At 47.4% G+C, this 12,349-nt stretch overlaps 2 protein-coding genes across 2 annotated transcripts in view; one reads left to right on the top strand and one right to left on the bottom strand.

Moving 5' to 3' along the window:
- Positions 1–6,448: 6,448 nt before the first annotated feature.
- COQ10A (coenzyme Q10A) lies at positions 6,449–9,642 on the top strand. Its single transcript, XM_004466122.3, has 5 exons — positions 6,449–6,585; positions 7,091–7,237; positions 7,996–8,188; positions 8,457–8,558; positions 8,844–9,642. Exons 1-5 carry the CDS (start codon positions 6,464–6,466, stop codon positions 9,009–9,011), a joined length of 732 nt encoding a protein of 243 aa, XP_004466179.1. The 5' UTR covers positions 6,449–6,463; the 3' UTR covers positions 9,012–9,642.
- Positions 9,643–10,338: 696 nt separating this feature from the next.
- Positions 10,339–12,349, bottom strand: part of CS (citrate synthase) — a 33,887-nt gene continuing 31,876 nt past the window's right edge. Inside the window, exon 11 of the mRNA XM_004466123.4 lies at positions 10,339–11,959. Coding sequence (XP_004466180.1) covers positions 11,789–11,959 — 171 coding nt within the window. The 3' untranslated portion in view covers positions 10,339–11,788. The remainder of the gene's footprint in view (positions 11,960–12,349) is intronic.

Genomic DNA, 12,349 nt, shown 5'->3' with positions numbered 1-12,349 from the left:
ACCGGGGGGCGGGCGAGCGGGAGCCCGCAGCGCTCCCTGGCGGCGGCCTTGGGCCGGCCGCAGGGCGCTCGCTGCGCAGACCGCCCCGGGCCGCAGCGCGCCCCGCCTGGCCCCGCGGCCGGAGCGCCGCCCGCGCCCGCCACCTCGCGCGCGGGCTCCCGGCCTCGCTCGGCCGGCCGCGCCGCGCTCTCGGCCCCAGCCCGGCGTCCCGGGAGATCTCCCCCCACAGCCTGGCGGGCACCCGGGCCTTGGACCCGCGGCGCCTCCCAACCTGAGGCCCGAACTGCGGGCCAGATGCCCACCTCCAGCCCAGCCCACAGTGCGCCCCCGGCCCGTCAGCGACTCCGGACCCCCAAATCTACTACAGACTAGGGAAAACCGGGGGCGGAGATCTGGGCATTTTACACGGCAGTAGCCCACGGAGGGGGAAGACGTGTACCTCCCCTGGAGGCGACATGAGTTGGGTAGAAAAGAAATAGCAAAGATGCTCGAGGGACAGAGAGAAATCCTAAGAAGGATCCTTCTGCTGCCAAAAAACCCACAAAGAGGCTAGCATAGCTGGCCGCAACACAAGGGGCACTTTTTGACTCCCTAATAACTTCACTGCGGGCTCAACGGTTTCTGCCCGGAAAAGGTTGAAGCGCCTCCCGGCTACCTCCATCCGAAAGGCCAGGGAGCAGCTAAGCAGGGAATAACTGGATGAAGGTCAACCCAGCCAGGAAAAGGAAAAAGTGGCGAAGAAGAAAAATGGAGACTGAAAAGCCAGTAACATTTATAAAAGGCGTTCACGATCCCCTTCAAAGATCAACAACTCAAAATGTGTATCCTCTGAGTGGATGTGACTCAAGCAGTTGAGCTCAGGCCTCCCACATGGGAAGTCCCGGTTGGGTTCCAGTGCCTCCTAAAGAAAAAAAACAACGAGCAGACAACGAGAAAAACACACAAGAAGAGACAGACAACAAACAAACAAAGAGCAAAAAAAAAAAAGGTGTATTCTAAGAAACGGACACAATTAGAAAGTTTAGCATGTGGGTTCCCTGTCAAGGTATGAATATAAAAAGTCATCCCTTGTTTTCCAACAATCTATCCCTACTCCCTGACCCCCCACTTTCTTTTTTTTTTTTAGTTCATTTATTTTTGTATTGTCTTTTTTGTTTTGTTTTGTTTTGTTTTAAAGATACATAGATTCCTTCAATTTCTTGATTCCCTCTAGAAAGATTCACAAGACACTGGTGCAGAGGAAAACTGGGGAACAGGGAATGAGGAATGAGAGGGAAATTTACTTATCACTACAAACCTTTAAGAACTTTAAAAAATTTTACCAGCTGTGATTGTTTTGTAAATTTACAATGACTGTCACAAAAATATATTTTAAAAAAATAATAAGCTGCATTGGGGGAAAATACACCAAATGTAAGATAAGGACTATAGTTAATAGTAAGATTTTGACAATATTCTTCATAATTTGTAACAAACGTCTCACAACAATGCAAGGTGTTGGTGGAGGGTTGATGTATGGGAGCCCTGTATGATGTTATGCATGTTTGCTTTGTAAGTTCACAACTTTTTCTATACATTTATTGTTTATGTATTTTCACATATAAATGATATAATAATGATGATGGTGATGATAATAGGGTGGGTTTGGGGAAAAATACACCAAATGTAAGATACTTTGGTTAGTAGTAATTTTATTTTTTAAGATTTTTTATTATTTATTTTTAAATTTATTTCTATCCCCACCCCCTCCCCATTGTCTGCTCTTGTGTCCATTCGCTTTGTGTTCTTCTGTGTCTACTTGCATTCTCGGCGGCACCAGGAATCTGTGTCTCTCTTTTGTTGTGTCATCTTGCTGCATCAGCTCTCCATGTGTGCTGCACCCCTCCTGGGCGGGCTGCACTTTTTTCGCATGGGGCAGCTCTCCTTGCGGGGCACACTCCTTGTATGTGGGACACCCCTACACGGAGGCATCCCTGCATGGCATGGCACTACTTGCACATGGCAGCACTGCATGTGGGCCAGCTCACCACATGGGCCAGGAGGCCCTGGGTTCAAACGCTGGACCTCCTATATGGTAGGTGGATGCTCTATCAGTTGGGCCACATCTGCTTCCCTGTAGTAATATTTTGAGGATGCTCTTTGTAACAGTTTTTTTTTTTTTTAAAGATTTATTTAATTTCCCCCCCTCCCCTGGTTGTCTGTTCTTGGTGTCTATTTGCTGCATCTTGTTTCTTTGTCCGCTTCTGTTGTCGTCAGCGGCACGGGAAGTGTGGGCGGCGCCATTCCTGAGCAGGCTACTCTTTCTTTTCACGCTGGGCGGCTTTCCTCACGGGCGCACTCCTTGCACGTGGGGCTCCCCCACGCTGGGGACACCCTTGCGTAGCACAGCACTCCTTGCGCGCATCAGCACTGCGCATGGCCAGCTCCACACGGGTCAAGGAGGCCCGGGGTTTGAACCGCGGACCTCCCATATGGTAGACGGATGCCCTACCCACTGGGCCAAAGTCCGTTTCCCTGTAACAGTTTGATATGGTTATGAATTCCAAAATAGATATATGATTATGTTTGTAATCTGGTCTGTACCTGGGTTATGATTAGGGCTTTGATTGGGCCACATCATTAGGGTGTTATGACATATGATAAAAGACATGGCAAAGGACAGAGTTGAGGAGTTTTTGATGTTAAGAGTTTTGATGTTGGAGTTTGATGCTGAAGCCTTAAGTTGGAGCCCTGGGAAGTAAGCTCACAGAGGAAAGAGAAGCAAGCCCCAGGAAGAGAGGAACCTTGAGCCCAGGAAGAAGCAAGCCCCGGGAAGAGAGGAACGCTAAACCCAGAGAGAAACAAGGCTCTGGAAAAGAAGAACCCAGGAGCCTGAGTCCTCGAACACGTCGGCAGCCATCTTGTCCCAACATGTGAAAATAGACTTTGGTGAGAGAAGTAACTTATGCTTTATGGCCTTGTATCTGTAAGTTCCTACCCCAAATAAATACCCTTTATAAAGACCAACCAATTTCTGGAGTTCTGCATTAGCACCCCTTTGGTTGACTTATATACTCTTTAATCATTAGTTAAAAATGCTTCACAACAATGTAAGGTTTTCCTGGTAGGATGAGGTATGAGAGCCCTGTAAGATGTTATGCATGTTTGTTTAGTAAGTTCACAACTGTTACTATACACTTACTGATTATGTATGTTTATGTATGAGTGATATACTTAAATAAATGAAAAAATGAAAAAATTTTTTTACAGATTAAAAGCACTATTTTAAATATTGCTTAAAACTTACCTCTTCCAGGAAGTCTTCCATGGTTAACAGGCTCTTTCCTTTTGTTGGGTCTCTTTAACTCTTACATAGTTTACACTGCCACTGGCTGATTTAAATTGAATATCTTTGTTTCTCATTGCACCTTACATCTTTATGATATACAGGTATCTCCACTTGAGAATGGATTTTTAACTTCTTAGCAGTAGTCAGGTTTCCTTTGTCTTTCTTCCCAATACAGGACTGTAAATTGTTTTGTTTCATTTTTTATGAAAAAAGACTTTTGAGCTCTCTGAAGGCAAGAGTATACATTAAATTGTTCTTTGTAGCTCTAGCAGAGCAGTGCATGGAAATAAGAACTTAATATTTGATGATGATGATGAAATGAGGTAAAAAAGTAGAAACCAAAGGCAGCGGGGGATCAAATGGGTACGGGTGTTGAGACAGGTTGAATCAGCTCTTGGGTATGATGGACCTTCCGAGAAGGGCTGATTGGGCCCAGAGGATGGGGAGGAAGGGAATACAAGGTCTCCATCGCCCAAAATAGCTCTTGGTAACCTGAGGAATCAAAGTCAAGGGTTGAGCAGGAGTCAAGTGTTTGCGGTTGGTGCAGGGGTGGAGGTGAACGAGGAAAGTTGCCAGCCAGGTTCTCCAGGCAGCTGGCAGGACGAGGAAGGGCTAGAGGAGTTATTTTTAATATTCATCAGAGCATGGAAAGAGGATTTCCCCATAGGAAAAAAAAGGATATGACGTAGGTAACACGGATACTTCCAGGGCTCAGGGAGAGGCACAGGGAAGGGGTGGGAGGGTGTGGGGACAGTGGTGGCAAAGCCCTCTTATTGCAGACAGCCCTCCTGGATTTGACTACTGAATTTGTATTTGAATAATTCTAAGCAGATGCCTGTCTATCTTTAAGTCTCAGTTTTTATTCTTTTAATAAATGTTGACTACAAACTGACCACTGTGTACTATACTGTACTGCACCAACTGGTTTGGGGGTGGAAACTTAGAAGTAGTGGTGTCTGTCTTTGTAGAGCTTATAATTTGGTAGAACACACAAATACACATGAAACAGAGAATTTAGGATATATATTAATGTACATGGCATTATGTCTTCACAGTAATGAGTGATGGGTTTAGTCAAAGGGGTCTTCCTGGAAGAGGGGCATGTTGAATCAATACTTGAAGGAAGTTATTGGTATAAAATGATAGGAAATTGGCTGTTTCAAATATAGGAAATGAACTAGGAAAGGTTTAAATGGTAGTAATTAGCTAATCTAATTAGGAGGGGGACAGCACGCAAATTGGCTTGGTAGGCCTATTGTACCCAGGGGACTCTGCATCAGTTAACTCGGTTAGGGCAGAGTGTTAATGAGGTCACAGTTCAGTCCTGTATCCCAGTTAATTTCTGTCTCTTACCTCGCCACGGCCTTACTCCTCACACCAAGCAGCTGCCTCACAAGGGTAACCCCTTAGTCAGAAGGGGGTGGCGCTGGACAAGAGTTTGGTTGGAAAGAGTGAATCTGTCCCTCAAAGTCCCATGCTCATCTGAGGGTGGCTCCGGATTATCATCTTTGAAGGGTAGGAGATACTGTACTTTGGTGGTGGTGGTAGGGGCAAGCGGACATAACAGGCCCTCCCTGGAGTGCTGAGGGGAAAAGAAATATGAGGATAGAAAAAGAAGTGCGATCACTCCCCAACTTGGGGCTTCATGCTTCCCTAGTAGGTGGAAGAAAAGAGGACAAACAGTGACAAAACATGCTTATTTGGTCAATATTTTTTGAGCTAGTAATACTTGGTGTTATGGATGCAGAATAGTTTCGTTTTTAATGGGTTTGGTGATCATCTAGAATTGAGTTCCATTTTCACTACTTAACTATGTGAAGTTTCTGCATATATAGAATGAGGATAAAAATGCCTTCCTTACAAAGTGTCAAATGTAAGCCAGAATTCAAGGGAGAGTCCCGCTTGTTGAAACACAGAAAAGATGGGCACATTCCATACCCAGTGGAAGTCCCAAGGTTAATGCTAATCTCCAGGGGCGGGGGAAGTTGGATAATTTATATTGGCTTCCAGGCCCTTGTTTCTGGGCAAGATCACTCTTCAACATCAATTACACACCCACAATGTAGCTGTTATTTCCCCTCCACGCCCATCACCCCCACTCAGGCAAAGCTTTCTTGAATGTGACGGCTTAACTAAAGATTCAGAAAAAAAGCAGAGGAGAGCCTTGCACTGTAATACCATAAACATCTTAAAATGCAACAGCAGGCACCAACATTCTTAAAATGCCTTTCCTCCACTCTGCCCTGGGAAAATTTTAATGGCTGGTGTACTCACCTAGATCTAGTCTCCCTCTAATTGCTGATTCCTTTCTCCCCACCGCCCTTCTTTTTCTTCCCTCCCTTCCTTTTTCCATCCCCACTTTTACCAAGAGCGATTTTTTCTTTTTTCCTTGTATCATGGAGAGCAGTATATTTCATTGCCCTTATCAAATGCACAGTTCCACACAAATATGATTCTCTCCCCTAAAAGTAATTATAGTCCCTCCTACCCGACTTCTTTCCATAAATATTAAGAGGAAAGTATGCAAAGTCTTATCCCAGAGCCTGGAACGTTAACTTCCTTTCTCAAATGTGTACAGCACTAGGATTGTGGAGCCTCCAAAGACATGAATTAGAGCTTCTAACTATAAACAAGCCAGAATATGATAAAGGCTCTAAAGAGAGTCGTTAAGAGGATCGATAGATGCCGTTAACATGCCCACGAAGTCGTCGCTGATCCCCTGTATCAGGGCCCGTGACCATTGATTCGACAAGTGTCCCTGGCGACATTACTCCACTGGCCATCTCAGGTTCTCAAAAACCCACCCCCGGCACTGTCTCGCCTGAGGTGTGAAACTACAACTCCCGACAGGCCGCGTTGTCCCCTTCCTTCCTCCCGCTCCGTGTCTCGAGCCATGGCAACGGCGTGACGTGGGGTACCGGGAGCAGCGGGAGCAGCGGGAGCGCCTTCAGTGCCAGCCAACCCGGCCGCGGGGAGGGAGCAGGGCGAGAGCAGCCGCAGCCCCGCGCCGCTCCAGCGCTCGGGGACCCCGAGCTCGCCCGGCGGCCGCTTCCTGCCGCCCCTCCCCGAGGGCGACGAGGGCACCGCCGGCCTCAGAGCCGCGCAAGCCGCGCAGGGCCGCGCAGGGCCGCGCGCATGGCCTCGGCGGGCGCGCGGCGGCTCCCCGCCGGGACGCGCGCGGCAGCCCGGCGCTGCGGCGGCCTCCGGCTCCTCCCGGCCCCGCCCCCGGCCGCTCGGCCACAGCCACGACCAATGAGGTGAGGAGGCGCGGGCGCCCGCTCTGGAGGGCAGCGGGTGGCCCGGGACCCCTGAATTCCGCCTAGGACGGCTGTCACTCTGGGATGCAGGCGCGCCGGGCGGCGGCGGTCGCGCGCTGGGCTCTAAGGCAGTGTGCCCTGGGAAACGCTTTTGCGAGCTGTACGCGGGAGTTAGCCCCGTAGGTGGGTACCCAGCCACTTCTTGTCCCTCGCGGGCGCCCTGGCCTAGCAGTCCTAGCTTTCAGCAGTAGCGTAGCCGCTAATCAGAGGCAACTGGCGCTTCGCACGCACTCCCACTTTTCCCCATCCCCTCCCCCCGGCCCTGTCCTCAGCCGCCCGCGACCTTTCGCACTCGTGACCGGCTGGCCAAGGAGCCCGGCGGGCTGCAGCAGGTGCTCGGGGGAGACGCTTGCCTGGGCGACCTTCCTGTGGGATGCGCCCCTCTTCCCCTTCACCTGGGAATGGTTGAAGAGTGACAGTGTCTCTGTTTTCCCTTTGGTCTTAGGTTTCTGACCGCCTGCTGCCTCCTCTTGCCCAGGGCTGCCCAGGTCTTGGCGGGTGAGGCTGGTTTACCTCCCAGCCGTTCCTTCATGGGCTTTGCTGCCCCTTTCACCAACAAGCGGAAGGCTTACTCGGAGCGTAGGATCATGGGGTGAGCATCATCCTCTGCCCTGCATCCCTCCCCGTCTCCCCCACTCCACAGCAAATAATCAGACTAGTATACAAAAGGGTAGCAAGAGTGGCCACCCCCCTCTCCATCTATATTACTGATCGTTTATCCACCCCTCCCAGCCTTCAAAACTTAATTTACCCTCTTCTTGGTTGCTGTGCATCTCTGTATTAAGTAAAATGTGACTAGAGGTGGGCTATGTCATAAGATCACCGGGCATTATTTTTCTGGTGACCTGGCTATTTAAATGAGCACAATGTAAATAGTTAACACTTAATAAACACTTTCTCTTTGATAGCAGCTATGCATTTTATGTGTATTTCTCTCATTTTCTCCTCCCAACAAACCTATGAATCAGGTACTTTTCTTAGAATTTATACATGAGAAAATGGAGGACCAGATAGTTTACCTAGGGTTATTGTTAGAGTGTTGTCGAGCTGGGCCTGATCTCTGTGTGACACCAGTAGCCTCCACAGCTTGTTTTCCCTAGATGGCCCCTCTTTAGGGTCAAAATAATATAAAAGCATTGTGTAAACTGAAAAACAGAAGCTAATACTAACTTCATAGGAATTTGCACATGCTTGCTTTAGGGAAGTCATTCATGCAGGTTTGTTTGGTGTCTCTGATTCCTACAGGTGCATGGTTAGTTGGCAAATGTATGAGTTTGGGGCCAATGGCAAGGAGGAGCCTGACCCAGTTGGCAGTTCCTTGGCCTCTTTCTGTGATTCCCCTTCCCCTAGGTACTCAATGCAGGAGATGTATGAGGTGGTATCCAACGTCCAGGAGTATCGCGAGTTTGTGCCCTGGTGTAAGAAGTCTTTGGTGGTATCCAGTCGTAAGGGTCACCTGAAGGCTCAGTTGGAGGTTGGCTTCCCACCTGTCATGGAACGTTATACCTCTGCAGTTTCCATGGTCAGGCCTCACATGGTCAAGGTGAGGCCTGTTTGGGAGGGATTGACCAAATTTTTCTGTGTTCCCTAGCATTTTCATTTTCACATTTAAAGGCTATTTGGCCTTCCTTTATTTATCTGCATGTATCAAGTACCTCCTCAGTAAAATATTAGAAGGCAAGGGATATAAAATAAAAATTAAAAAAAAGGCGAGGAATCTGGCTTTTGATTCCTTTTTATAATCTTCCTATACTTAGTATAGACTTAATTCCATTGTAATATTATTTAACTACCTGGCTGTCCTATTATAGGCTGTTTGCACCGATGGCAAGCTCTTCAACCACTTAGAGACCATTTGGCGATTCAGCCCTGGTATTCCAGCCTACCCCCGAACTTGCACTGTGGACTTTTCGGTGAGTCAGATGACTCTGACTGGGAATGGGATAGAGCTGAAGTACTGTGACAGGGTTATTCTTTTAAGTATAGCTAGCACTTAACATTTCCCAAATCGGTAACGGCAAGTTTCTATCTTGTATCATACTTGTACTCTGGTGTTCCTTCCTCTGGTAGGGCTTTTGAGGGGACCAAAAAAACTGAAGGGGGAGGGGGAGAAAAGGCACTGAGGAATAGCATCCTGGCATTTGTCAGGGGCTGTCCAATATAATCTTTAAGAGTTTCTGTCTCTTACCCATTCCCAGATTTCCTTTGAATTTCGTTCTCTGCTGCACTCCCAGCTGGCCACCATGTTTTTTGATGAGGTTGTCAAACAGAACGTCGCTGCCTTTGAGCGCCGGGCAGCCACCAAGTTTGGTCCAGAAACGGCCATCCCCCGTGAACTGATGTTTCATGAGGTGCACCAGACTTGAGGCAAAGCATTGTTCCCTGGCCTCTCTTCTACTCCCTTTCCCCACCCAGTTCTCTTATTTATTTGATCTGGCTACTGCTCCAGCCTGAGAGGAGTCTGTGTTCATACAATTATTGTCCTCTCAATTCCCCAGAAATTGGTTTCCAATCTGGCTGGACATCCTGGGGGGAAAGAAGGGACAAAGCAAGGGGTATAGGAAGGACCATGCCTAGGAAAAGGTCAGCTCCATATTCCTGCAGCCTTCTCACACTGAATTGGACTGTAGGGTTGTCTGTGGACCCAGACATGGTGCTTCAGTGTCTGACCAGGGGAAGATAGCAACTTTTCTAAGGGTTGAATCAGCTGAGCTTTTTCCTTCTCCTTTAGCACAGAAGTATTAGGTGGCAAATAACTTCTGCCCTGAGATTTCTCAGGAGAAAAGGCAACCTGCCCCCCTGAAACCCACAGAACACATAACCTCACTAGGAATATTCCCATGCTACCTGGCTAGTGGAGAGCAAGGGGCTTTCTCACCATCAGTGCCACAGGGCAGGGGAGAAAAAAGGCATTGAACAAAATACTCTTGAGTTGTACCTTATTCTTCTATTTGGCCTGTTTTTATAAAATATAAATAAAAATCGTGACAGTGTGAATCTGGCTCTTTTGTATTGTTTCTTGGGAGACTGATGTAGATACAGTGGAGAAGGAAGTCATGGTTTCTTTCCCTGGGAGAATGAAGGTGCAAGAAGGCCTCTTGGACATAGTGTCCCTGCTAACTATAGTAGCACATTCTACAAGCCAGGACCTAGTACCCACCCCCTTGCCTATTTATAGACTTTTCAGAAGGTCAGTTACAGCAAGAGCATCAGGACAGAAGCATCCGGTCTCAGTCCTCCCATGTATCTAATGCCCTCAGGACCACTTCTTGATATTGTGGGGGCCTTAAAGGAAGATGCAGAGTAGGCGCTCTCGAAGGACCAGAGCCCTCTAGTGGCTCAGGTCCTGATCCAGCAGTCCTATCCACATTTTGTTCCTTTCACCCAGTGAGCTGGACCATATTCCTTGGATTAGTAACAAGCAATTATGAGGTCTCAGCATAGCCCTTGAGTATTCTGCCTTGTGACAAAATTAGGAAAGATGGGGGCTAAAGGTCAAGGACCTTCGGACCCTGAGGAAAGACAGAAAGATTGCCTTTGGAAATCTCACAGATAATCTGTCCTCTGTTTAGGGTGAATGAATGCCAAACCCATGTAAAGATAAAGGGATATACAGTATAACCCACTAAGTCAAGGATTCCTTACCTTATGATAAAGATTCTTCCAGGACTTATTTAATAACAGGTTCAAGCATTGTTAATAAAAACATTTATTTTGCATTTTATACAGAACAACCTGAAGTCAGCAACATAAGAGTTACCCAGGGGGTTACAGACAGTGTGACCACCTCAACAGCAAGGTTTTGGGGATTGGGGGCCCACACAAACACAGGCAGGAGTTGTAAGGGAGGAAGGGGGCACAGCAGGAGTGTATTTTCAGTCCTTTCTCAAAGAAAAGGCAGTAGAATATTCTGAGTCACTGAAAACCTGTGCAAATGGGGTTTCTAAAAAACAAACACTGTACTCTGAGCTCTTGGGGAAGAAATGGGAAGAGGACTTTGATAAATAAAGGGGTATTTTCATGTACCAGTGGGTGAAGAGGGAGGCTTACTATTTTTAATGCCCTCAGCCCCAGGACCAAAATATTCAGTAAGGACCATATACTGTCTTAAAACACTGCCCTGTTCAGAAAAAGAGGTGACAGTACCTCTGGAGCCAGATCATGAAGATATTCTGGTCTTTCCCAAGTCCCTGTTCTATGCCCTATAGCCTTTTAAAAAGAGAGAGAGAGTGGGAGGGAGGGAGAAAGAAAAAAGGTCAGAGGGTAGTGGCTTGTTTTCTGTGGAAGTAAAAAGCTTAGTTCACAGTAAGCACTAATAAAGCCAAATGAATGAAAAACACCACAGACCAGATAGTGGTTTATACAACCTGCTGAAAAAAGATCTCTAGTATGGACCAGGAGATGAAGGCCCAGAACATCTTCAGCCTGAGGCGCAGCAGGTATAGAAAGTTTGAAAGGAGGTATTAGCCAGGAAGAGAACATCCCCAAACCCTAACTTTAATGGGACAATTTTAAAAAGGGAAACAAAAATCAAACACCAGGTGCCAGTCCTGATAGATGCCATGGCATATAGTATCTGTGGTCACCTGGTAGCATAAAAAAATGCCAAAGCCATGTCCAGCTAACTAATAGGTCCTGGCTGAGAGCTGTTTTGTGTGAGTAGGAGAGGGCAATGGGGTTTAGTACAACATGAATCCTATGGCAAGAGATGGAATAGAGTCCTGGTGTGCTGACTGAATAAGGACTGGAGAGAGTAGAAGAACCAAAAGCTCCAAAGTGACTGCAAATTCTCTGTAACCAGCTTTGACTCAGGGAAAAGAGGGGCTAGATTTCCACTCTAGAGATGGTGGGTGCCCAAACCTGACACGTATCACATGCATTTAGTCCTGGTCATCTCGCAGTTGATGGGCAACTCATACCAGAAGGGGAAGGGAGCTGGTTTAGGGAGAGGGAGTCACTTTTCATTTATTAAAGTCTTAATTTATATTTTAACCTCAAACTTATCAGTGCCTCAGATATAATTTATCTTAAGTTTTTAAAGGCCCCCTGAAACGAAAGACAGAAGTGTAATCTTTTTTTTTGTTTTTTAAGTTTTTAAAGTTTCTTTACTTTCTGGTAGTCAGCTTCCACCCAGTCTCCAGTTTTACCCTGACTTAGAGTCCACAAACTTCATCAGACCATCTGTGCTCATGGACTTGGGTCTCTCTAGAGGGAAGCCGAGGGCTCGACTCCAGATGAGCTGTGCCAGTACTCCCAGTGCCCGTGACACTCCAAACAGGACTGTGTAGTAATTCATCTCCGTCATGCCATAGTACTATAAAGAAGAGAATAAGGGTCTGTTAAAGGCCCACGGGTAGTCCAGGGTGACAGAAATCCAAAGAGGGTCCATTATCTCTTTCTTCAGGACTTAGCCCAGCCAGTCTTAAGTAGAAATGATACTGGGAAAAGTGTATTAATTGGGTTCAGAAGAAAGAGTACTCCCACACAGGCAACTTTATGAATAAGGATGAGGGAAGAGGTTTAAGAGCCCTTGCCTGGGGAAGCAGACTTGGCCCAATGGATAGGGCATCTGCCTACCACATGGGAGGTCCGTGGTTCAAACCCCGGGCCTCCTTGACCCGTGTGGAGCTGGCCCATGCGCAGTGCTGATGCGCGCAAGGAGTGCCCTGCCATGCAGGGGTGTCCCCCGCGTAGGGGAGCCCCA

Source organism: Dasypus novemcinctus, chromosome 12 (genome assembly GCF_030445035.2).
Source record: "Dasypus novemcinctus isolate mDasNov1 chromosome 12, mDasNov1.1.hap2, whole genome shotgun sequence".
Taxonomy (NCBI): Eukaryota; Metazoa; Chordata; class Mammalia; order Cingulata; family Dasypodidae; genus Dasypus; species Dasypus novemcinctus.
This window is presented reverse-complemented; position numbering and strand designations above follow the sequence as displayed.

Excerpts from the sequence above, each read along its gene's own strand:
- COQ10A (XM_004466122.3), top strand. The coding sequence starts at position 6,464 with ATGGCCTCGGCGGGCGCGCGGCGGCTCCCCGCCGGGACGCGCGCGGCA. Across the intron at positions 6,586-7,090 it reads CCACAGCCACGACCAATGAG|GTTTCTGACCGCCTGCTGCC; the intron begins GTGAGGAGGCGC and ends CTTTGGTCTTAG. Across the intron at positions 8,189-8,456 it reads TCAGGCCTCACATGGTCAAG|GCTGTTTGCACCGATGGCAA; the intron begins GTGAGGCCTGTT and ends GTCCTATTATAG.